This window comes from Mobula birostris, chromosome 24, assembly GCF_030028105.1.
Source record: "Mobula birostris isolate sMobBir1 chromosome 24, sMobBir1.hap1, whole genome shotgun sequence".
In the NCBI taxonomy this organism is placed as follows: domain Eukaryota; kingdom Metazoa; phylum Chordata; class Chondrichthyes; order Myliobatiformes; family Myliobatidae; genus Mobula; species Mobula birostris.
Genome location: NC_092393.1, coordinates 59,055,087 through 59,078,135, shown reverse-complemented (window position 1 = coordinate 59,078,135; position 23,049 = coordinate 59,055,087). Strand labels below are relative to the sequence as shown.

General features: G+C 40.2%; 1 protein-coding gene across 1 annotated transcript in view; it reads left to right on the top strand.

Moving 5' to 3' along the window:
- Positions 1-16,481, top strand: part of LOC140187074 (sodium-coupled monocarboxylate transporter 1-like) — a 56,763-nt gene extending 40,282 nt beyond the window's left edge. The window contains exons 12-18 of the mRNA XM_072242006.1: positions 2,935-3,005; positions 3,101-3,187; positions 4,979-5,184; positions 8,301-8,404; positions 10,622-10,722; positions 12,723-12,791; positions 14,470-16,481. Coding sequence (XP_072098107.1) covers positions 2,935-3,005; positions 3,101-3,187; positions 4,979-5,184; positions 8,301-8,404; positions 10,622-10,722; positions 12,723-12,791; positions 14,470-14,505 — 674 coding nt within the window. The 3' untranslated portion in view covers positions 14,506-16,481. The remainder of the gene's footprint in view (positions 1-2,934; positions 3,006-3,100; positions 3,188-4,978; positions 5,185-8,300; positions 8,405-10,621; positions 10,723-12,722; positions 12,792-14,469) is intronic.
- The last annotated feature ends 6,568 nt before the right edge of the window (positions 16,482-23,049 follow it).

Below are 23,049 nucleotides of genomic sequence, written 5' to 3'. Positions count from 1 at the left end.
TTGAGAACACAAAAAGTCTCTAATTTGTAAATATCGAAAAAAGTGGGTTTTGGGTAGGCTATACTTAGCTGACAGTTGTTCAAATGAAGAGAGACTATCTCCATCAAACAAATCCTGAAAACATTTAATACCCAATCTATTCCACTCTTTAAAAACTATATCAGTCATAGAAAGTTTAAAAAAATAGTTAGAAAAAATGGGACTTGAAAGTGAAAAACTCAATAAACCAAAATATTTTCTAAATTGTACCCAAATCCTCAAGGCGTGTTTAACTACAGAATTATCAGTTAAATTACTTAAAGATAAAGGAATTGAGGATCCGAGAAGAGAAATGATAGAAAGGACAGAGTTTAATGTACAGGAAGAGTGATATTATTTGTCATCATATATGTAAATGTACAGTTACTCTGGGGTTAACTGAATTCCTTTGTTCAATATGTGCTGTGTCGTATGATGTGAGCGATCATGATCTTCAAGACCATGATTGTTCTTGGCAAATTTTTCTACAGAAGTGGTTTGCCATTGCCTTCTTTTGGGCAGTGTCTATAGGGTGCCACCGTAGTGTAGTGGTTAGTGCAATACTGTTACAGCTCGGGGCATCAGAGTTCAGAGTTCAATTCTGACATCCTCTGTAAGAAAGTTTGTACATTCTTCTCGTGAGTGAGTGGGTTTCCTCTAGGTGCTCTGGTTTCCTCCCACAGTCCAAAGACTTACTAGTTAGTAGGTTAATTGGTCATTGTAAATTGTCCTGTCACTAGGCTAGTTTTAAATAGGTGGGTTGCTGGGCATTACGGCTCATTGGGCTGGAAGGGCCTGTTCTGCATTCTATCTCTAAAATAAAATAACTTTTTTAAAAGGTGCCTAAAGCATAGAAGCATAGAAAATAGGTGCAGGTGTGGGCCATTCGGCCCTTCGAGCCTGCGCCACCATTTATTATGATCATGGCTGATCATCCAACTCAGAACCCTGCACCAGCCTTCCCTCCATACCCCCTGATCCCCGTAGCCACAAGGGCCATATCTAACTCCCTCTTAAATATAGCCAATGAACTGGCCTCAACTGTTTCCTGTGGCAGAGAATTCCACAGATTCACCACTCTCTGTGTGAAGAAGTTTTTCCTAATCTCAGTCCTAAAAGCATCTTGTCCAGTGGAGTCAGGTGCTCTCGCTCATTGGTATTGTTTGGTTGCCCTTTGACTGATAAATTCCCTGTCCCAGTGCCTAAGCCTTGTTGCACTTCACAAGGATGTTACCAGGATTAGAAAGCTTGAGTTATACGGATAGACTGGACAGCCTGGTGCTTTTTTCCCTGAAGTGTAAGAGGCTGAGGCATAGAAGTGTATAAAGCCATGAAGAGTCTAGATAAGGTGAATAATCAAAGTCTTCCTGCAGGGGATGGAAGTCTAAAACTAGAGGGCATAGATTCAAGGTGAGAAAGGAAAGGTTTAAAGGGGATCCAAAGGGCAACTCTTTTTACATAGGGGATGGTGGGTATATAGAATGAGCTGCCAGAGGTGGTGATAGAGGTGGGTACAATTAAAAAATTTAAAAATCATTTAGACAGGTACGTGGATTGGAAAGGTTAGAGCAGGGGTTATGCCATGGACCCATACCATTAAGCAAGAGGTCTGGAGCCCAGGTTGGGAAGCCCTGGCTTAGAGGGATATGAGTCATAAGACAGGCAAAGAGGACTAGCTGGGGTAGAAAAATGAGTGGTATGGCAGAGTTAGCCTATGTCTCTGCTGTCAAATTCTATCAATAAAGAAGTTGTAAAATACTTCAGCTGTTGAAAAGCTGAAATAGGATCAAAATGTCTCAAATGCCCAGCAGGTCAGTCAACAAAGTGCAGAGAGAGAGAGGACATGGTTTATGATGGATGTGAGAAAATCTCGAACTGGAGTCATTTTTTAAGATCATGTATCATCCATTTACGACAGAGGTGAATTGATTTGTTTCTCTCACAGAATCTCAGGAATCATCAGAAATGTACACTTCAGAGTTCAGTGTGTATTCTTAGGCAGAGGTAGATAAGCCAGGGGCTAAAAGTTTACCAGGGATAGATGGGAACACAGATGGTTACAGCCATGACCTTATTAAATGGCAGGGCTGAATGTCCTATCTCTGCTGCTAATTTGCATGTTTATGTATAACTTTAGCATGTCATCACAACTAAAAACAGGCTGGGAAATCCTGCTCTTTGGGACCCCAGTGGGACTGAGTGTGCAACTGGTTTTCACCCTGCTTCACTTTGCTGAACATTTAACCAAAAGAGAGTTATGTTCCTGAGGGGCTTTCAAAGCTTGACCCTGTGTGTTTCCTCACTGCCATGTTAGGTTGGAATGATCCTCAACACATGCTCTTATTATGCTGGCGTTATGGCACGTAGTAATCACACAAAGGCAACCTAGAAGTGAAAAAGCAGACCACAAGCCTGTGATGTGGCAGACAAGAAGTCCCTTCTCAGTTCAACATGGTTACCATGTCAGAAGACAAACAGTGCCTTCACTTGAAGCTGGTGTGATGTTGATTGTGTAAGCCCATCAGCCAATTTAGAGCATTCAAACAAGAAATATATGGTGGAAAATGTTCCTTGGTATTTTACATGAGTTGTCAAATTCATCTACACCACGGGTTCCCAACCTTTTTTGATGACATGGACCAATACCATTAACCAAGGGGTCCGCGGCCCCCGGGGTGGGATCTCCTGGTAGATTCTACATGGACCTATACTGAGACTGGTGAGCACAAATTTGTTGTCAAGGAGGAAGATTTTAGGAGAAAGGGAAATGGAAAGAATTAGGGAAGGAGTTCTAGCTGGGCATAAGGAGCAATTGTGGTGAGTGAGAAAAATTGTCCACCAGGAGAAATGCAAATTAGTAACACCAACATATGCAGACAGTACTTCCCTGCTGATGTTATTTTGTGTTTTGTTTAGCTATGGTATTTGGACTTGCAACAATGAGTATGGCAGGAATAACATCACTCTTTAAAGAAAATGTCATGGAGGTAAACATAATATTATTTGAAAATAACTGAAAACAATAACTTAATTTTTAAAATATCCTTGTCTATTATAATCCCTGTTTCTTTTATATTTCTAGCTAGCCCGAAGTGTTGATGGGCTAATTCTTGGACCCATTCTGGGGGTATTCACTTTAGCAGCTTTGTTTCCAAAATGTAATGGGAAGGTAAGTCCTAACACTAAATATTAAAACTATGTTAGAGTTAGAGTAAAACTGTGTTTTACACACCTAACATTTCAGGATCTTAAATTTATGCATCAAGGAAAAACTACTTTCTACATCACCCTCCCCAATAAAAAAGAAATCAAGTTCCAACTGTTGTTAACTTTTCCTCTCCAAAGCTAATTCCTCCAAAAACCCTAAAGCTCCCCACCTAACATTACTGAATGAATATCATCTTCAGATAGGCTGAATGGTTCAAGAATATGACTAACCATCCACTTCTCAAAGACATTTGTGTTGTGTATTAAATATTTCAGTAATATTTGAGTAATCTTGTATATTTATATATATTGTTTGATTAAGCATTCTTGTTTGTTTAAGTAATTGATTATGGGTTATATGTAAAAGTACGTGAATTGCATACGTCATCTTGCTACTACGTGTTAAGTGCACACCTCACTTAAATAAACACAAAATTAGAATCATTTATTTTTGGACTCCCATGTCCTCCTTTGAATTAGTTTAATGGTTTGAAATTGCAAACATAACAAACTGGTGGTGGAATTTCAAACTGGTCAAAAACAGATCATCTAGTAACTTTCTCTGCTAATTTTTCTCTTCTTTCTTACAAACAGTGATCCTTGATTTTTACTATGAGTTTGATTTCAGGTGTTGGATACAACCTGCAGCTTAGCTAGCTAGCCTTCTGCGCGCGAGTGGAGTTGTTTTTACAATCTAATTGAGTGTAGGTGTAGAAGTCATTCATCTGTTCTCTATCTGCATTGTATTCTGTCTTGCGCATTTATTACATTTATTATGGTAGTTTGTCACATTGCTGGGGGCATGGTAAAAGTGAAGGGTTTAGTTACATTAGAGTTGGGGATGACTGGGTGTCATATCTTTTGTTGAATGCTTAATTACATTTGAAATCAGTTAATTCTACTTAACATCATAATATCACCAGTTTAAGTTTCATTAGTTTCACCGCTGCAAGATTGTTTGTTTTGCTAGTTATTAATAAAGGATTGATTAGATTTCTTCAACTTTTTGAACATCATTATTATTGGATTGGATCAGAGGGCGCGTCATACAGAACTCACTATGCTTGGCCTCTAGTGGAGCCTTTGTTTGTTTGAGTCGGTGCTACAGTGGGGAAAAGAGCACATTACAAGCTTAACACTTGGTGTAGAGAAGTTAGATTAGCAAGTGAGGACTTGGCTGATAAAATAAATTAAAATATGTGCTCACTTTGATAGAAAAAATAGAGAGCCTGTGTTTTTAATTGATGATATGTTATAAGAGATTGAAAAGTTATCTATTGTTATTGCTGTTGAACATTAAACCATGAAGACAGTTTCTTCCTCTCCCCCTACCTACTCCATTTGTCCAACCTACCTTTCTTATCTAGTTCCACTCTTCACTTTCCTTTGGCCACAACCGAGTCTATCACAGGTACAGCCATTCCCATTCCTGCCATCGAAAGTACGTACATAAAGCACTGCCTCAAGGAGGTGGTGACCTTCATTATGGATCCCCCGCCATCCAGGCTATGCCCCCTCCTTGCTGCTGCTATTGGGCAGGAGGTACAGAACCCTGATGTCCCAGACCACTAGGTTGAAACAGCTACTTTCCGACATTTGTCGACTCCTTTTTTTCCGTCACTAATGGTGCCTGACTCACTGCGTTTCTCTCAGTTCTTTTTTGCAGCATTTAAACCATTGTTTTTAGAACTAGTAAATCTGTACCTCTGAACAATACCTTGCAATAATCTTCCCTTTATTCTGATTCTCCCAGGGAGCATTTGTGGGCATGCTTACTGGTTTTTCTGCTTCAGTTTTTCTGGGAGTCTATTCTCAATTGTATCCACCTGCAGACAGATTCATAAGGAAGCTCAAAACGTCAACAGCAGGCTGTCATTTATTTAATGTCACCATCTCAGACCCTATGAACAGAACATCTTTCATCACAACCATGGTGAAATCTCCAACATCGGACAAAACGTAAGTTAGCCAACACAGAATCATTTTGCCTGCTCAATACGTGTTACAATAAAGTGAAATATGTGTCTGCAATTCATACAGAACATTATGGATTGAAAAATGGAAGATGGAATTTTATGCAGACAAGACTGAGGTTTGCACATCAGTAAGACCGACCAGGATAGGTCTTACATGGTGAACGGTAGGGTAATAAGGAGTGTGGTTGAAGAAAAGGATCTGGGAATATAGGTCCTGATGTCACAAGTAGATAGGGTCGTAAAGAAAGCTTTTGGCACATTGGCCTTCATGAATCAAAGTATTGAAAATAGGAATTGGGATGTTATGTTGAAATTGTATAAGACGTTGGTGAAGCCTAATTTGGAGAATTATGTGTAGTTTTGGTCATCCACCTACAGGAAAAATGTAAATAAGGTTGAAAGAGTACAGAGAAAATTTACAAGGATTTTGCTGGGACTGGAGGATTTGAGCCGTAAGAAAAAAATGAATAGATTAGGACTTTATTTCTTGAAATGTGGAAGGGGAGATTTGATAGAGGTATGCATAATTATAAAGGGTATAGATTGGGTAAATGCAAGCAGGCTTTTTCCACTGAGGTTGGGTGGGACTACAACTAGAGGCATGGGATAAGGGTGAAAGGTGTAAAGTTTAAGGGAAGCTTGAAGGAAAACTTCTCCACTGATAGGATTGTGCAAGTGTTGAATGAGCTACCAGAGCAGGTGGTGCAAGCGTGTTTGATTTCAACATTTAGGAGAACTTTGGATAGGTGCATGGGTGGTAGGGGTATGGTGAAATATGGTACTGGTGCAGGATGATGGGGGTAGGCTGTTTAAATAGTTTGGCATGGACTAGATGAGCCAAAGGGCCTGTTTCTGTTCTGTACATTTCTATGACTATAAAAATGCAAAGGGAATGTTGCATTCCCTAGGGGCAGGAGCTGTAACACAACTCATCTTTCTTGTTTTTTCAGGGGATGTAATTCATTCTTAGAAGTGTTTGAGATGACAGATTGCCAGATAATGTTTCCCTGTTTAGAATTTCTCAAAATAGAAGATACAATCTCAAAAGTTTGGAATGAGATGAGGAGACATTTCTCCAACAAGGCTTGTGAATCTTTGGAATTCTCTTTGAGTGTTTTGGATTCACAACCATTGAATACCTTCAAAGTTGAGAGATTGATCTGTTTTTGATATCAAATGACATTGGAACGAACCAAGAAAATGGCAGTGACACTGCAGGTTAAGCAGTGGTCTATTACTACCTGTATTTCTTCTGTTTCAAGGCAAGTAGCAGAGTATATGGGCAACTGTTAAACGTAATGTTGCCCAGTTGTTCATCCTGTGATTTCAAGGAGAGAAAGTATGTAATAAGTGTTTGAGTCCAATGTAGGCAATAGAGCTGAGGAATGTTAACAGCTTGTCCTTGTACCATAACTGACACCAGAGAGTTGCAAAAGCCTGGGCAGTTTCACTATATACACTGCTAGGACGTATGCTGGAGTTATGGAATATCGCAAATATTAATTTCAACAGCAACCAGTCTTCAGATCTGAATGTGGATTGTAGATTGAATTTAAAATACAGCTCAGACCAATGGTCTTCCTGGGATAAGGTGATTGCATGGGCTAAATTGTTTGACCTGTCCATGTACTGAGAGACGGCAGTGATTAACATTCATTTTGGGTGTCTGGAGTGTTGGTGTGAAGATCTAGGTGTTTGAAAATTATACATAATTCAAAGGAAATATTATGGAAGTATTATAACTATAGCAATTGTCCTACTGTTACCTTTGAGCTTTAGCATATAAAAATGTGATGTAATGTTGGGTCAGAGAATCTCTCTCTAGAGTGACTCCAAATGAAGATTTTAATACTACTAGCGCTGTGTCTCTCTGATGGCTTTTGTTGACAGTCATAACATAAACATCAGCAGCAAACTGCTTCCAGGATGAAAGAGGAATTCCCAGTAATGAGGATAATTAGGATGGGGAAGGTGATGGGATAAAGGATTGGCTTGGGGTATGGGGTGGGTAAATGGTGATATACTGTAGATAATGGGTGCAGTGCCTAGTCAGGGCTTCTCTGCAAATGCTGGAGAAGCACTTCTGACTAGGAAAGATACCGGAAGGAAACTTAACCACTTGTGTGGATGTCTTTTGGCTGGGACTCCACCTCCATAGCTGTCATTACTCTCCCATTCAGGCACCAGACTGAATTAATAGAGCAGCTTCCAATCTAAGTCTTTATACATAAAGAGGCTGCAGCCAGGAGTTGTGCTCAGAGGAGCAGTTTAAAATCAGGATGCAGCAGCTTACCTGTGGGATTAAAGGTGGCATCGCTACGTTATCAAAGCAACAACTCATCAGAGGATTGCTGGTGGTCCACCACGAGGCAAGCTGTTGCCTGCCACTTGGCACACCCTTGATAGTCTTAGCTGAGTGTCCTGGTGTCTGAAGCATAAGGCAGGAGAGTGGGGTTGAGAGGGAAATGGATCAGACATGATGAAATGGCAGAGCAGACTCAATGGGCCGAATGGCCTAATTCTGCTCCATGTCTTATAGAAACATGAAGCATCAATAGAATACTTAACATTCAAAATTGCAGTAGAGGAGAAGAGCAGCAAATAAAAAGAAACTGGGAGACTTTTAAACATTAAATCCAACATATCTGTACAGGTTCTTCTCTCCCTCCCTTCCTCATCACAGATCATGGAGGAGTGATATAGGTTGCATTCAGGTACTTTAATGAGAAGGTCTCGATTCATCAGCTGGGGATTATCCTAGGGAAGCAAATCATTCCAGAGAGTGAGGCCAGAGTCAGGCAGAGCAGACAAAGGTTTGAGAGAGCTGCACTGTCCTCAGGGATATGCAGTATCAGAATGATTCTGTCACATCAGTGAAAGTCACAAGATTTGCCACTGTTCAATTTGAAATGTCATTCTTGCTTGGGAAACAAAATGTTGCTAAATCTAGTTGGCAAGGCTTAAGTGTATCCTTTCCTTTTAAATGAACCCACTTCCTGAGCTGGTTTCTGCTCAACCAAGGGCTGTTAAACTCTTATAATTATAAAGTAAATATGCATTCTAGAATCTATTACCATAAATGTTTCATGTATGTTTTAGCGAGAGCATAATTGAAAATATTGGCTCTTTGTCCTATGGATATTATACTCCTGTTGGCTGCTTGATTGCGATTACAATTGGTTTGCTGACCAGTTTGGCTACTGGTAAGTAAAATACACATATATTATTAACTTAGAAGCTAGAGAGTTAGTCGTATTAGTTGACATTGACCTTGGTTACGGTTGGAATAAGAATACATTATTCACTCCATTCTGGGAGTTTTGTGCGCAATTTTGAACACCCCATTACAGACAGGATGTGGAGGCTTGGAAAGGGCACAGAAGAGGTTTACCAGGATGCTGCCTGGATTAGAGGCATGAGCTGTAACTTAGATTGTTTTCTCTCAGGCACCAGAGGCTGAGGGGAAACTTGATAAAAGTTTATAAAATTATGAAAGGTATAGACAGGGTTGACTGTCAAAATCTTTTTCCCAGGGTAGGAAGGTCAACCAGTAGAGGATGAGCATTTCAAGTGAGAGGGGGAAAGTTCAAAGGAAACTCATGGGGTAAGTTTCTTTGCAGACAGTGGAAGGTACCTGGGGTGGACTTGCAGGGGTAGGGTAGCGATGGAACCAGATACGATACTGGTGTTTCAGAGGCTGTTAGATAGACTCATTAATATGTAGGGAATAGAGAGATATGGATTGTGTGCAGTCAGAAAAGATTTAATTTAATTTGGCATCATGTGCAGTGCAAACATTGTGGATCAGAGGCCCTGTGCCTGTGCCATTCTGTTCTTTGTTCTATGCTCTTCAGTCCCACAAAATACTTTCTTACCCGTATACCACATTAAAACTGCAGGAGCCATGAATCTATTTTCTGTCTGTATTGTATTTTGTGGCGTGTTTATTATGGTAATCGGTCAGGTGGGTTGGGGCTTGGTAGAAGCAAATAAGTATAATTACATATTAACACTTTGTGTTAGTTTGATTTAGTCTAGTGGAGAGGGAAAAGACACAGGGAATGACATTTTTTTGTTGAGCACTAATTCCGCTAATTTAGCTCGACCACTAACCGGAACGTTATTAGACCACTAAGTATGCTATTATACAGCTTAGTATCACTAATATCGCTAATAGACCATTAGATCACTTATTTAGTTTTGTTAGTTTTTTTATGCTAAAAGATTGTTCATCTTTTGTAATGAAGGATTAAACCTATCTTTTTGTATCTGGAAATTCATTATTTGAAAATGTGTCATACAGTGTTGTGTATCCTGGCTTAGTCTCTCAGTGGATCCTGTAACTGTTACAAGATCATTTTTATTAAACAATTTGCAGTTCTGATTATTTTTTCTATCAGGGACAAAAGTAGCAGTCGAATAGAAACTCTCTGTAGTGCAGTGGAGAACTCCCTGAAGCTCTGCTAAATTGGTTATGTTAATTAGTTTGACTGAGTGGGGTGGTACACTGACAGTGGTCTCTTGCCAGTTAAATATGGATTAATTAATTTAATAATATAGATCAAAATACAGTACTGTGCAAAAGTCTTAAGTACACACATAAGGTTGCCTAAGACTTTTGCACAGTACTTTATTTGTCAGCATGGAAAGCAAGTTTGTAAATCTGGCGAGAACATAGGATGTTGGGAATGGCAAGGGTGGAACACCATGGGAGCAGACTGGGGCAGGTGGCAGAACAGGAGTGCCAGCAACTGGGCGGGGGGGGGGGGGCAGGTCATTTGATTCCAAACAATTGGTTCATTGATCATTACAGAATGTCTCTCAGATGCTTCCCACTCTCTCCCCTTTCTCTTCCCTTTTACCCCAACCATGATACCCCTCTCCCTGCCCCCTACCCACTCTGTCCACAATAGAGACCCAAATCAGAATCTGATTTATTATCACTCACATATGTCATGAAATTTGTTTATTTTTGCAGCAGCAGTACAATGCAATGCATAGAATTACTACAGTACTGTGCAAAATTCTTAGACATCCCAGCTATATCTATGTGCTTAAGACTTTTGCACAGTACTGTATTTTTATCTTCATTTTTTAAATCTTTTTATTAGTACTGTATAAATTAATATATCTCCACCTTCACCTTTCCCAATGTGCTTTGCTCCTGCCAGATTACAAGCATTGAACATAAAGGCTAGTGTAAAATTTCCATAGTTTACATTTCTTCCTCTATATTTCAAATATGTTACAAATGTTCAGTTTCTTTTGCTGAATTAACAACTTTGTGCTCAATAAAATTTTATTTTTCGCTGGACAAGCAATTTTAAACCAACATTTTGTCCAAATGTTAGAAACGATAGTTTTGATGCAGATAGTTCATAGTTCTACAGTCATAAATAACCCTGCTCTTTCCAAATCAGGAGGTGCCAAGAATGTGGATCCAACTCTCATTGCTCCTATACTTCATACTGTTCACAAGAAAATGTTTAATAAGAAACCTGCTGCTCCACCACACGAGACAGTAAGATAACTATCATTCAATGAAACGTAAATGGATATTTGGATTTGAATATAATAGCTTGGCGATTTGAGCATTTTCATATGATTAAACTGTGAAACTTTGTGTTGATTTGTAAATAGAAACAAATCTGACAGATTTTGGTCACCAACAGTTTATACTATCAGGATCCTGGATTTTTAAAATCAGAAGCTACCCTTAACAGGAAAGAGCAAACCCACTAACATACAGCACAATAAGCAAATGCCCTTATTTTGTCATCTTCCTGGAATAAAAATAGATTATTTGCAGCTTTGCATCATTATCTTGGCTCAGTACTAGCACTCTTGGTTTTGACTCACAAGGTCCCGGATTCTGAAAACTGAATGTGATCTGAATAATGTCAAGTGTTCCTGTGATATATTTTTGAGAGGGTTCCACAAAGTCTGAGATGCCAACGTGAAGATGAGATGCATAAATCTAGATTCTGATTTCTCATATAGATCTTAAAAGTCCCACAGTTTTAAAGGAAGTAAAGGAATTTTCCTCATTTTCCAACCCTGTATTTATTCCCCATCCAATATCACCAGAATATATTGGTTGAAAATTTCTATCATGCTGAGATCGAGTGATATTACAGTCATTGTGAGAGCCACTGATTGTGTTCTCCGTTGCACAGAAGGTGCAATCTATGTTAACTCCGCCTCTCAGTAGAATGCAGGGTGAGATCAATATGGGGAAGTCAGTAAAAAATCAAATGAGCCTGATTGGATTGCATATTGTACCGTTCCCAACTTTTTGAGCGGTGTATTTATTTCTTTTACTTTGAATGAATAACAAAGGTCATAAATTGTAACCTTTTGATCTAATTCCCAACGGTGTGTCAGAAATGCGTGCTGTTCTCATGAGCACAACTGTGATAGGGGCATGACATGTCAGTCACTGGAGTCGATCACACAGGAAGTTCAAACTTCACCATGAATCAGAAAAGGCAACAGTACTTCAAAACATGCAGAGTAGATGCTTTCAATGCATGATTTACACATAAAACAGGCACCATTATTATTGTCCCAAACCAATAAAGGAAAAGTTATAGTTTTTCTGAGTCATAGAATCATCGAAAAGTACGGCACAGAAACTAGCCATTCGGCCCATTTAGTCCATGCCGAACCATCTAAACTTGTCCCAATGACTTGCATCATTGTCCATAGCCCTCCATACCACTGCCATCCATATACCTATCTAAACTTCTCTTAACTGTTGAAATCGAGCTCATGCACCACTTGTACTGCAAGCTCGTTCCACACTCTCACGGCCCTCTGAGTAAAGATGTTTCCCCTCATGTTCTCCTTAAACTTTTCACCTTTCAAACTTAACCCATGACCTCTACTTGTAGTCCCACCCAACTTCAGTGGAAAATGCCTGTTTGCATTTACACTATCTATATCCCTCATAATTTTGTATATCTCTATCAAATCTCTCAATCTTCTATGTTCCAAGGAATAACTCATGTCCTTCATTTTGAATGTATTGATTATCTCAAAGGATTTCTGTGCTTCAGTTCAATTCTTATCGTCAACAAGCTCCTTGAACAGAACCATATCAAATAAGTGAACATCCACCCTGCTTTCTCTTTCATTTCACTATGATCTCCCCAAAGGTTGCTGTTTTTCATTTCTCTCCCCTGAAACTAGGGATGTTGTAGTTCTAGTTTCTGTTCCAGGCTGAGCTATGTCTCAGATAGTTCAATTGCACAGTAATTTGTTACTTTACTCCTCCTGTTCATTTGGAATACCTTGTGTAGTTCCTGACCTGCATTTGAAACTTGTCTTTGATTTGCAAATTTATTCTTTATCTTCCTGTTTATGTTTTATTATTTTGCTTTTTAAATCTCCAACTATATGTAATATCTAAATATGAGTTATTCAGCCTTCCAAACTTCCTTTCATAACAGTTCGTTGTCAGCTCAAAACAAAGAGATGAAAATAAGGTCAGATGATACTCATTCACGTCTCTTTCCACAGGCCGTAGAACTCTTAGAAACCACTACTGAAAAGAAATTCAATACTGCTCACCATTCTTCCAATTCACAGGTAAAGTAACAGCATTTTGTGCCATGTACAGATAGCTGTAACTCTGAGATTAGGGAATAGATTGGTTAGTCGTTGTGTTGTGTGAATGTTTAAATTCAGTTTACTTGTGCCCTCTGGCATTTATGGATTAGTATCTACTAAAATGTTATTTATTTATTGAGATACAGTGCAGAATAGGCCCTTGCTACCCTTCGAGCCACGCTGCCTAGCAATCCCCAAATTTAATCCTTGTCTACTCCCAGGACAATTTACAAAATTTACAATGACCAATTAACCTAACAGCTGGTAGGTCTTTGGAATATGGGAGGAAACTACAGCACCTGTAGGAAACTCAAACGGTCATGGGGAGAATTTACAAACTCCTACAGGCAGCGGGCGGGAAGTGAACCCAGGTTGATGGTGCTGTAAAACATTGTGCTAACCACTACACTGTCAGACCACCCCATGGATTGTTGCTTTGGAGAGTACATTTTCTGCTACAGGTCAAGACAGGAGGTGGATGTGGGCGTCAAGGATTACTACTGTCCGTGCAGAAGGATCAGGCCATTTAAATGGGTGATAATGTCTAATTTAAATAGCAAAGAATTGTTACATAAGTGTTTGCCTGGTAATGTTACAAATGAAGATTTGAATTCATAGTGATTTTCACCAAGAATGTAGAGATAATTATTGGGTTGGATCCGTGACTAAAATCTGTTCGAAAATATTTCCTCATGAAGACTAGTGTTCACTTTAACTGTTGAAATGTTAGAAGTTGTTTGCATGAAAAACTTATGGATTTCATGCAGGCACATAAAGTCCCAAATTTACTTTAAGTACATTGTCAACATTTCCTCGTGGAATCATTGAGATGCCCTTTATAGTAATACCCCACCACTTGGAATGAAGAACACAATAAAACACCTCCAACAGACCAACTTCATATGGTCATTCAATACTTGATTCATTGCTTGAATATTTTTCATTTCTTTTCAGCTTGTAAATTTTTATACATTTATTTTTTAAGTTTAAATAATTTTGAATGATCCAATGCTTCGACAGCTGGCTAAGTCAGGTGATGAGGCTCAATAATTGTTTAAGTTCTTTTTTTGTGGAAATCACAAGGCATTGCTGAGAGGGTTAAATGCAGCCCACAACCCCTATTTCCAGCCAATTTCTCCCTTCCTCTATTCCCCAATCTGACCCTTTACTTCTTCTCACCTGTCTGTTACTTCCCCCTGTGCCCCTCCTCTTTCCCTTTCTCCTATGGTCCACTCTCCTCTCCTATCGGATTGTTCCTTCTCCAGCTCTTGATCTTTCCCACCCACCTGGTTTCACCTATCACCTTACAGCAGCCTCTTTCCCCTGTCTCCACCTTCTAATTCAGGCATCCCCACACCCAACTACCACCCCCCACCGACCCCACTTCCCTCTCAGTCCTGAAGAAGGAACTTGGCCTGTAACTTCAATTGTTTACTCTTTTCCATAGATGCTACCTGGTGCTCAGTTCCTCCAGCTTTGTGTCTGTGTTGCTTAGAAGTTATTATGTTTGTACTTCGTTCATGGTTTAGCAATTTAGTGCAGCCAGTTCAGTACCGACAATAATTCTTTGGCTATTCTTAATCTTGCATTTCTCACATTAAAATCATATTAATGGATAAAGCTAAATATTTAATAAAGCTTATTTTGATTTGTACAGAATGAAAAACCGCTACAGCCCCTGGTATCTGAATAAATATTGAAATAATGTTGGGATCTTTGACCTGTGCTGAGGAAGACATACGAGCACAACTAAGGTGCAAAAGATTAAATTTAAATCTTAAGGTAATGCTAGATATTGACAGATGGAATTGGAAAGGAAGTAAGTAATTAACTGAACTGTTGCGAATGAGTAACTGCCAGATTTTAAATGTTGTAAACTTTTCTCTGTAATGGTTCATAACTTTCTCAGGATATTAGGACACCATTCTGCATGCTTACAAGACCAAAATACCTTTCTGTGTAGCTTATGTCACAATGTGGGAGTTGCCAGTAGTGACTACATTGTTCCTGTTACATGTATAAAATACGAATAGTCCTGAATTGAATCAAAGGTACTGTTAGCTGTCTGCATCTTCAAAATATGTATTTTCAATGATTGTTAATGTTAAGATCTGCAGAATGTTTGAGAGCAAGCATATGGGAAAATCATTCTTCTGTTTTATGTTGTAGCGTTTAACTCCTGTATAAGCAATGTATTTCGACACAACTGACTCAAGTTATCTTGAGTTGATATAAAAATGGATAATAGTGTTAACACAATAACTTGTATTGTTGCTGATAGAGTGCTTAGGCTGAGCTCTGCTGTTGTATCCTGACATTGTCTGAACATTTCATTTGAAATGGACTGTGTTTTAAAATGAATGTCCATTAATCAATATGTAATTCGATTATTAGAACAATTAGTTCTATTAATCAATTTCACCTGTGATGTAATGCATCTGATCATAACTGATTCTTATGATTAGTGCAGTCTTCGAGCAGAATTCTATTTAATTATATCACATATCAAACATTGAAATGTTAACTACAAGCTGATTTTGCCTTTTCCTGAGTAGTACAGGATCTAAAATAAAATTTGAAAACAATCAAGAATAAGAGTGAATTCCCACTTGTGTTTACATTTTCAAATGTACCTACAAACTCTTAAGGTGAAACCAAAAAATGTTACATAAATATTGATGGCAAAACAACCGAAGATGCAGCTAATGTGGCAAAAGAACACACTTGATTTCACCAAATATAATCCCTAGCACTACACAAATTATAAACTCAAATCAGCACCCTCACAGTTCATAAAAGGTTAGATTGGCAATTGTGATCGAAATTTCAGAACTTACTATACAACTTATGTAGGTAAAATGATAGATTTCAGTGTGATTTCATTCCATCTCTCATATAATTCACCAGAGTTGCGAAATGTCAATCTTTAAACTGGTTAATCCAAGGTTCTTTGGTTACAATTTAGACAAAGACATCTTCATATTGTAAGAAAACCATAATTCAATAAGATATAAGAGCGGAATTAGGCCATTTGGCCCATTAAGTCTGCTGTTCCATCATGTCTGATCCATTTTCCCTCTCAGCCCCAGTCTCCTGCCTTCTCCCCATATCTCTTCATGCCCTGACCAATCAAGAATCTATCAACCTCTGCCTTAAATATACTCAATGACTTGGCCTTCACATTAACGATTTCTAGAGGTTCACCACTCCCTAACTGCTGACAATACTCTCAGTGAGGCCTCACCATTGCTTTATAAAGCTTGAACATTACATTAAATCCTTGCTTTTATATTCTAGTCCTCTTGAAATGGATCCTAACATCACATTTACCGTCCTCACTACCAACTCAAACTGCAATTTAATCTTTAGGAAATCCTGCACATGGACTCCCAAGTCCCTTTGTACCTCAGATTTTTGGATTTTCTCTCCATTTAGAAAATAGTCTACCCTTCTACCAAAATGAATGATCATACACTTCCCAAGCATTCACAACACACTCGAATGTCGCTAGAGGTTAACTCTGAAGGGGGAAAATGAAGGTTTCTTTCAATATGATTATGCCATTTCCATACAGTTTGTTTTATGTTCTGAACTGAATGTTGTTTAGATGTGCCATGAAATATTTTGGTCATTTTTGAAACCTAATGCAAAACAAATCAATAAACACAACCTTACAAATAATAGTGCACCTGTGTTGGTACCTTCTCTTGAGGTGAAAGTACATTTTGTTATGCAGTGTTCGTTTGTTATGTGTCGTGTCATGTGAGGTAGGCGATCAAACTTCAAAGTAAATTTTATTAGCAAAGTATATATACAGTATGTCACCACATACAACCCTGAGATTCATTTTCCTGTGACCATACTCAGCAAATCTATAGAATAGTAATTATAACAGGATCAATAAAAGATCAACCAGAGTGCAGAAGACGTGGGTTACACATTGCCTCACGATGACCTGCAGGCTAGAGGGGGAAAGGAGCGTCTTAAACCTCCTTTGGTAGAGATGTATCTCCACCCTGCCTCCCTTCTTTTCCTATGCAGTGTAGGAAAGGAATATTTCTGTTTTTACTAAAAGTCCCTTGTTTAAAAACAAGGCATTGCCACATTGAAAATCAACAATAGCTATATTTTTATAGTGATTAATGGGGGCTGGGGAGAAATGGACTTGGAGCCAAACATTGAACTATCATACTAGGGCTTCACTCTTTGGAGAGAAGGAGGATGAGAGGAGACATGATAGAGGTGTACAAGATAATAAGAGGAATAGATAGAGTGGATAGCCAGCACCTCTTCCCCAGGGCACCACTGCTCAATACAAGAAGACATGGCTTTAAGGTAAGGGGTGGGAAGTTCAAGGGGGATATTAGAGGAAGGTTTTTTACTCAGAGAGTGGTTGGTGCGTGGAATGCACTGCCTGAGTCAGTGGTGGAGGCAGATACACTAGTGAACTTTAAGAGACTACTAGACAGGTATATGGAGCAATTTAAGGTGGGGGCTTATATGGGAGGCAGGGTTTGAGGGTCGGCACAACATTGTGTGCTGAAGGGCCTGTACTGTGCTGTACTTTTCTATGAAAAAAATACCGGGTGATTATCCTGCACTTTGTGCTCCACAACTAGCTGTGCCTCTAGCCTAGTTCTTCTAGTAAGGCGTCTCAAGACAGCCTGTTCTGTCCAGCAGCAGTGTACAGTGGCTGCATTGGGCATCATCTATCTGGGTGCAACTGCACTGTAGTTGCTTGTAGCAGCATCTCCCAAAGTGATAGTCTCTACCACCAAGGATGCAAGGGAACACCCCTTCAAGCTGCACACCATACTGACTCAGAAGCGTATTGCCTGGGTCCTTCATCACCACTGTGCCTAAATCCTGGAACTCTCTCCCCACAATCACTGTGGGTGTATCTTCACCAGAAGAACAAGTGCTACCAGTGTCTCAAAGTTCAAAGTAAATTTATTATCAAGATACATGTATGTGATCACATACAACCCTGAGATCAATGTTCTTGTGGGCATGCTCAATAAATCCATAGAATAGTAACCATAACAGAATCAATGGAAGACTGCACCAACCTGGGTGTTCAACCAGAGTGCAAACTGTGAAAATACAAAAAGAAAGAAAGAAAAAAAAATAATAAAAATAGATAAATACAGGATAAGTATCAAGAACATGAGATGAAAAGTCCTTGAGAGCAAGTCCATTGGTTGCAGAAACATTTCAACGATGTGGCAAGTGAAGTTGAGGGAAGTTATCCGCTTTGGTTCAAGAGCCTGATGGTTGAGGGGTAGTAACTGAAGCAAAGTTACAGATGGGAAATAAATAGTGGATTTGCCAGTAACTGATGAAGGGGTCTCAGGAGGAAGCCAAGATGGACCACATGCTTTAGTCTTGTCTTTGGCACTCACCATCACAGAGAGAGACCACTCTGAAGCCATCTCTTGTAAGTTAATGATCTAACGTCATTCACAGTGGAGTAGGACTGTAGAGCTTCGTTCTGATGCTGCTCTGTTGTTCAAAGTAAATTATATGTATACTATATTTTACTGCATACTACTGTGAGATTCATTTTTTGCAGGCATTTACAGATTTACTGACAAACACCTGTGCAAAAGAAGACAAACGACAAATAAAAGAAATACTAAGAGCCAGTTGCAAAGAGACCTTGAAAGTGAGTCTGTAGGTCATAAAATCAGTTAAGAATGGTGGTGAATAAGCAAGAGGACCACAATCTTGTCTTAGGGTTTGGAGGCCTGCTTACCTCAGTGACCTACAGAACTGTGTTGGCTGGAGTCAGACTTTATGCTTTGACTCTTGATAGTGTCACCCATACTAATCAGTTCAAAGGGCAGAGGCTAGACTAGGAGTGGTCCACCGGTTTTCCATGTTTGGGGGTTCAGCTCAGGGCTATGACCCTGACTGGTCAGGTAAAACTGTTATGGAAACAGAAATGAAGAATCCTTCTACACCTGTGCACGCCAATATTCCCGGGACTTGCATGACTGACAGTAGTGAAATCTGAGAGGAAGCTACCAGCACAAGAGGAAGCCCAGAATACCACCAAGACCAAAACCAAAATTGGTCAAGGACGTACAGAGATGGAGGAAGTTTATTGCTGCCCGTGGTGAAAGGCCTCGATAGAGTGGATGTGGAGAGGATGTTTCCTATGGTGGGAGAGTCTAAGACCAGAGGACACATCCTCAGAATAGTGGGGTGAGCTTTTAGAACGGAGATCAGGAGGAATTTCTTTAGCCGGAGAGTGGTGAATCTGTGGAATTCTTTGCCACAGGCAGCTGTGGAGGCCAAGTCTTCATGTACATTTAAGGCAGAGATTGATAGATTCTTGATTGGTCAGGGCCTGAAGGGATATGGGAGGAAGACAGGAGTTTGGGGCTGAGAGGGAAAATGGATCAGCTGTTATGAAATAGCAGAGCAGATGCGATGGGCCAAGCAGCCTAATTCTGCTTCTATGTCATTTGGTCTAATACCTCCTACTCAATGTAGGAGCGAGAAGAGGCCATGGCCTGAGAGGTGGAGGTTCTTTGATGATGGATGCTGCTTTCTTGTTCTGGTTATGAGATCTTGTTGACTTGTCCACTACATATTACTTTTCCAATGTTTTTTTATTTATAGGTATTTCTGGTATAACTCCCAGCTGTACTACTCATTGAACAGAAATGAATCTGTAATTGATTTGCAATGGTTGGTGAGGAATATATTGATTATAGGTTGTGGTGGTGAGTATTGCCATTGTTGATAGTTCACAGCATCTTTTGTAGTCCAGTTTTGAACACAGATCTGTTCTGTGTCTTATGTCATGGTGTGAATGTGGGATTTTAACTCTATAAGGCATTGATAGAGGTCACTTCTCCCAACGCCTGCATGAAAAGGTGCTTCTTCCACTGATAGGCTGGTGAGGATAGAGGTCATAGAATCAGGCCCTTCAGCCCAACTGATGCATGCTGACCACAGCACTCTCCCTGTAAGTCCCAGTTGACCACAATCGACACAGAATACTCCAAATCCTTCCCTTCTATGTACTTATCCAACTGCCTCTTAAGGGTTGCAGTTGTACCTGTCTCAACCACTTCCTCTGGCAGCTCATTCCAGGCACTCATTACCCTCTGTGTAAAGAAGTTACCCCTCAGATCTGTTTTTAATCTCGTGCCTCTTATCTTGTATTTGTGCCCTCAAGTTTTAGTCTTCTCAATCTTGGGGGAAAGACTGTGACCATCCACTTCATCCCTACCTGTCATGATTTCATAAACATCTATGAGGTCATCCTCTCATTCTCCTGCACTTCTGGGAATAAAGATCCAGTGTGGCCAACCTCTCCCTCTAGTCCAGGCAGCGCCCTCATAAATCCCTCTGCACCCTCTCCACTTTCCCATGACAGGGTGACCAAAACTGTAAACAACACTCCAAGGCTGTTCTTGCCAATGACTTATATTACTGCAACATAATGTCCTACTCCTGAAGTCGATGCCCCAACATGCTAAACACCACTTTTACCCCCCCGCCCGTCGCCTTGCAGTGAATTCATTTTCAGTGAATTGTACATTTGTACACCCAGGCCCCTCTGTTCCACAACACTCATCAGTCAGGTAGGTTTATGTCTTGTGTTCGATTAGCATACATAGCTACCTAATGCTGCCTGGTAGCTCTGTCAGGGCCTACCCGGAGCACGCAGAAGTGTTCTCAAGCTTCCCTTCGTGATAGACATTGAAATCGTTTGCTCAAAGTATCTTCTGTGCTGTTGCTACTTTTAGGTGTTGCTCAACAAGGACAAACACAGATTCATCATCTGGTGAAATCAAGAAGGGATTTCCTTGCCCATGCTGGGATGATGCCATGAGATTTGAAATTAATGTTGTCTCCCAAAGCTACTCTCTTTGACACATTACCATGCAGCCACCACAAGTGGCTTTGTCCAGAACAGATCAAGGATTGTGTTGGAGCAGTCTGGTATGTTGTCTATTAAAGTCTGATTCCAAGATTTCAACCACAGAGCTTGATCTGTCCATTGCTCAACTCAGACAGTTTAGACAATAGCCAAAGATGTCTGTGAGGAGGATTTTGCAATGCTGGGAGTGCCAGACAGCGTTGCACAATGTTGCCATGTACAGGTCAATGCAGGTGATTCATCTGAGTTTATTCTGTTTTCGTGTTTTAATTTAGCGTAATGGCGCAACTGAATGGATGGTTTGATCATCTTGGAGGACAATTAGGAATCAACCAAATGCAGATCCGATAAGCCTGTTCTCTCTGAAGCAATTAGTTAGACAACTCAAGCAATTCAGTAGCTCTGCAGGTGTGATTATTAATGTTCTAAAATCCATATTATTATGTGAATTCAATGCCTACGGCTGCCATGGTGGGATTTATATTCCCACCTCTGCCTTGTTACTCTGGATTTTTGTTACTCTGGTCACAATTACATTCTTTGCCTCCTACAGGATTATTTTACTCCCACTACAAACTGTTAAACTTTGTTTTGAATCCATTTCAATGTGGCAGAATTTGCAAAGAGAATTTCACTAAGCACTTAAGGATTGTTTTTACCAAGCTCGAGTAGTACATAGAACATAGAATAGTACAGCACATTACAGGCCCTTCGGCCCACAATGTTGTGCCGACCCTCAAACCCTGCCTCCCATATAACCCCCCCCCACCTTAAATTCTTCCATATACCCGTCTAGTAGTCTCTTAAACTTCACTAGTGTATCTGCCTCCACCACTGACTCAGGCAGTGCATTCCACGCACCAACCACTCTCTGAGTAAAAAACCTTCCTCTAATATCCCCCTTGAACTTCCCACCCCTTACCTTAAAGCCATGTCCCCTTGTATTGAGCAGTGGTGCCCTGGGGAAGAGGCACTGGCTATCCACTCTACCTTCAGTATCTGGTTTTGGTAAGGTATTTAGATGTGAAATTACAACTCTGATATTAATTAATTAATTAATTATTGCACAGCAACCAAGCAATAAGAGGGAGTGCATGAATGGAGCTACCTTTTCAATCAGGTCTGCGATCAAGATTTAAAAGGCAGAGCTTTGTGGCAGTTTCTTTGAGTTGGGCTGTGACCAATCAACAAGAGAAGTTCATTAGAAAGGGCGAATAAAAATAATGCAAGTACAAGTGGAGCAGCCATTCTTTTGACTGTGCCGGTGTTTAGAGTAGCTTAGGCAAGATCAGGCTGGGGTGAGGTAAAGTGTCTCGTAAGTTTCTCTCTTTTTGTTTTTATTTGTCTGTTCCTCATCTGTTAGGGCATAGTAGTGTAGTGAGAATGGCTCCAGGGGCAGTGTTTTGTACTGTGTGTGGGATGTGGGAAGTCTGGGAGACCTTCGGTCTCCTAGATAAACACATCTGCGCCAGGTACACCAAGCTGAAGCTCATCAGAGAACGTATTAAGGAAATGGAGCTGCAGCTGGATGACCTTCAACTCATTTGGGAGAACGAGGAGGTGATAGATAGGAGCTAGGTTGCAAGAGACAGGTTGATTGTCAGGAGAAGGAAGAGAAATGCACAGCCAGTGCAGGGTACACCTGTGGCCATTCCCCTCAATAATAAGTATATAAGTTTAAATACTGTTGACGGAGACAATCTACTGGGGGTGGACGCCACAGTGACTTGGTCTCTGGCACTGACTCTAGTGTTGTGGCTCAGAAGAGCAGAAAGGTGAAGAGGACTGCAGTGTTGACAGGAGATTTCATAGTCAGAGAAACAGAGACGAGATTCTGTGGCTGCAATAGAGACACTCGGATGGTATGTTGCCTCCCAGTTCCAGGGTGAGGGACATTTTGTCTCACATCCATAGCCTTCTAAAAGGGAAGGGTAAGGAGTCAGAAGTCTTGGTACATATGGCACCAGTTACATAGGTAGAAAAAGGGAGGAGGACCTGAAGAGATAACTTAGAGGGCTACAGGTAGAAAGCTGAAAAGCAGGACTTCAAGGGAAGTAATCTCTGGATTGCTGCCTGTGCCACGCACCAGTGAAGGTAAGAGTAGGATGATTTGGCAGATAAATATGTAGCTGAGGAATGGCTGCAGGGTGAGGGTTTCAGATTTCTGAATCATTGCGATCTTTTCTGGAGAAGGTATGACCTGTACAAAAGGGATGGGTCACACCTGAACCCGAGGAGGACCAATTTGCTTGCAGGCAGGTTTGACAGCACTGTTAGGGAGGATTTAAACTAATTTGGCAGGGGATGGGAACCAGAGTGATAGGGCTGAGGGTGGGTTAG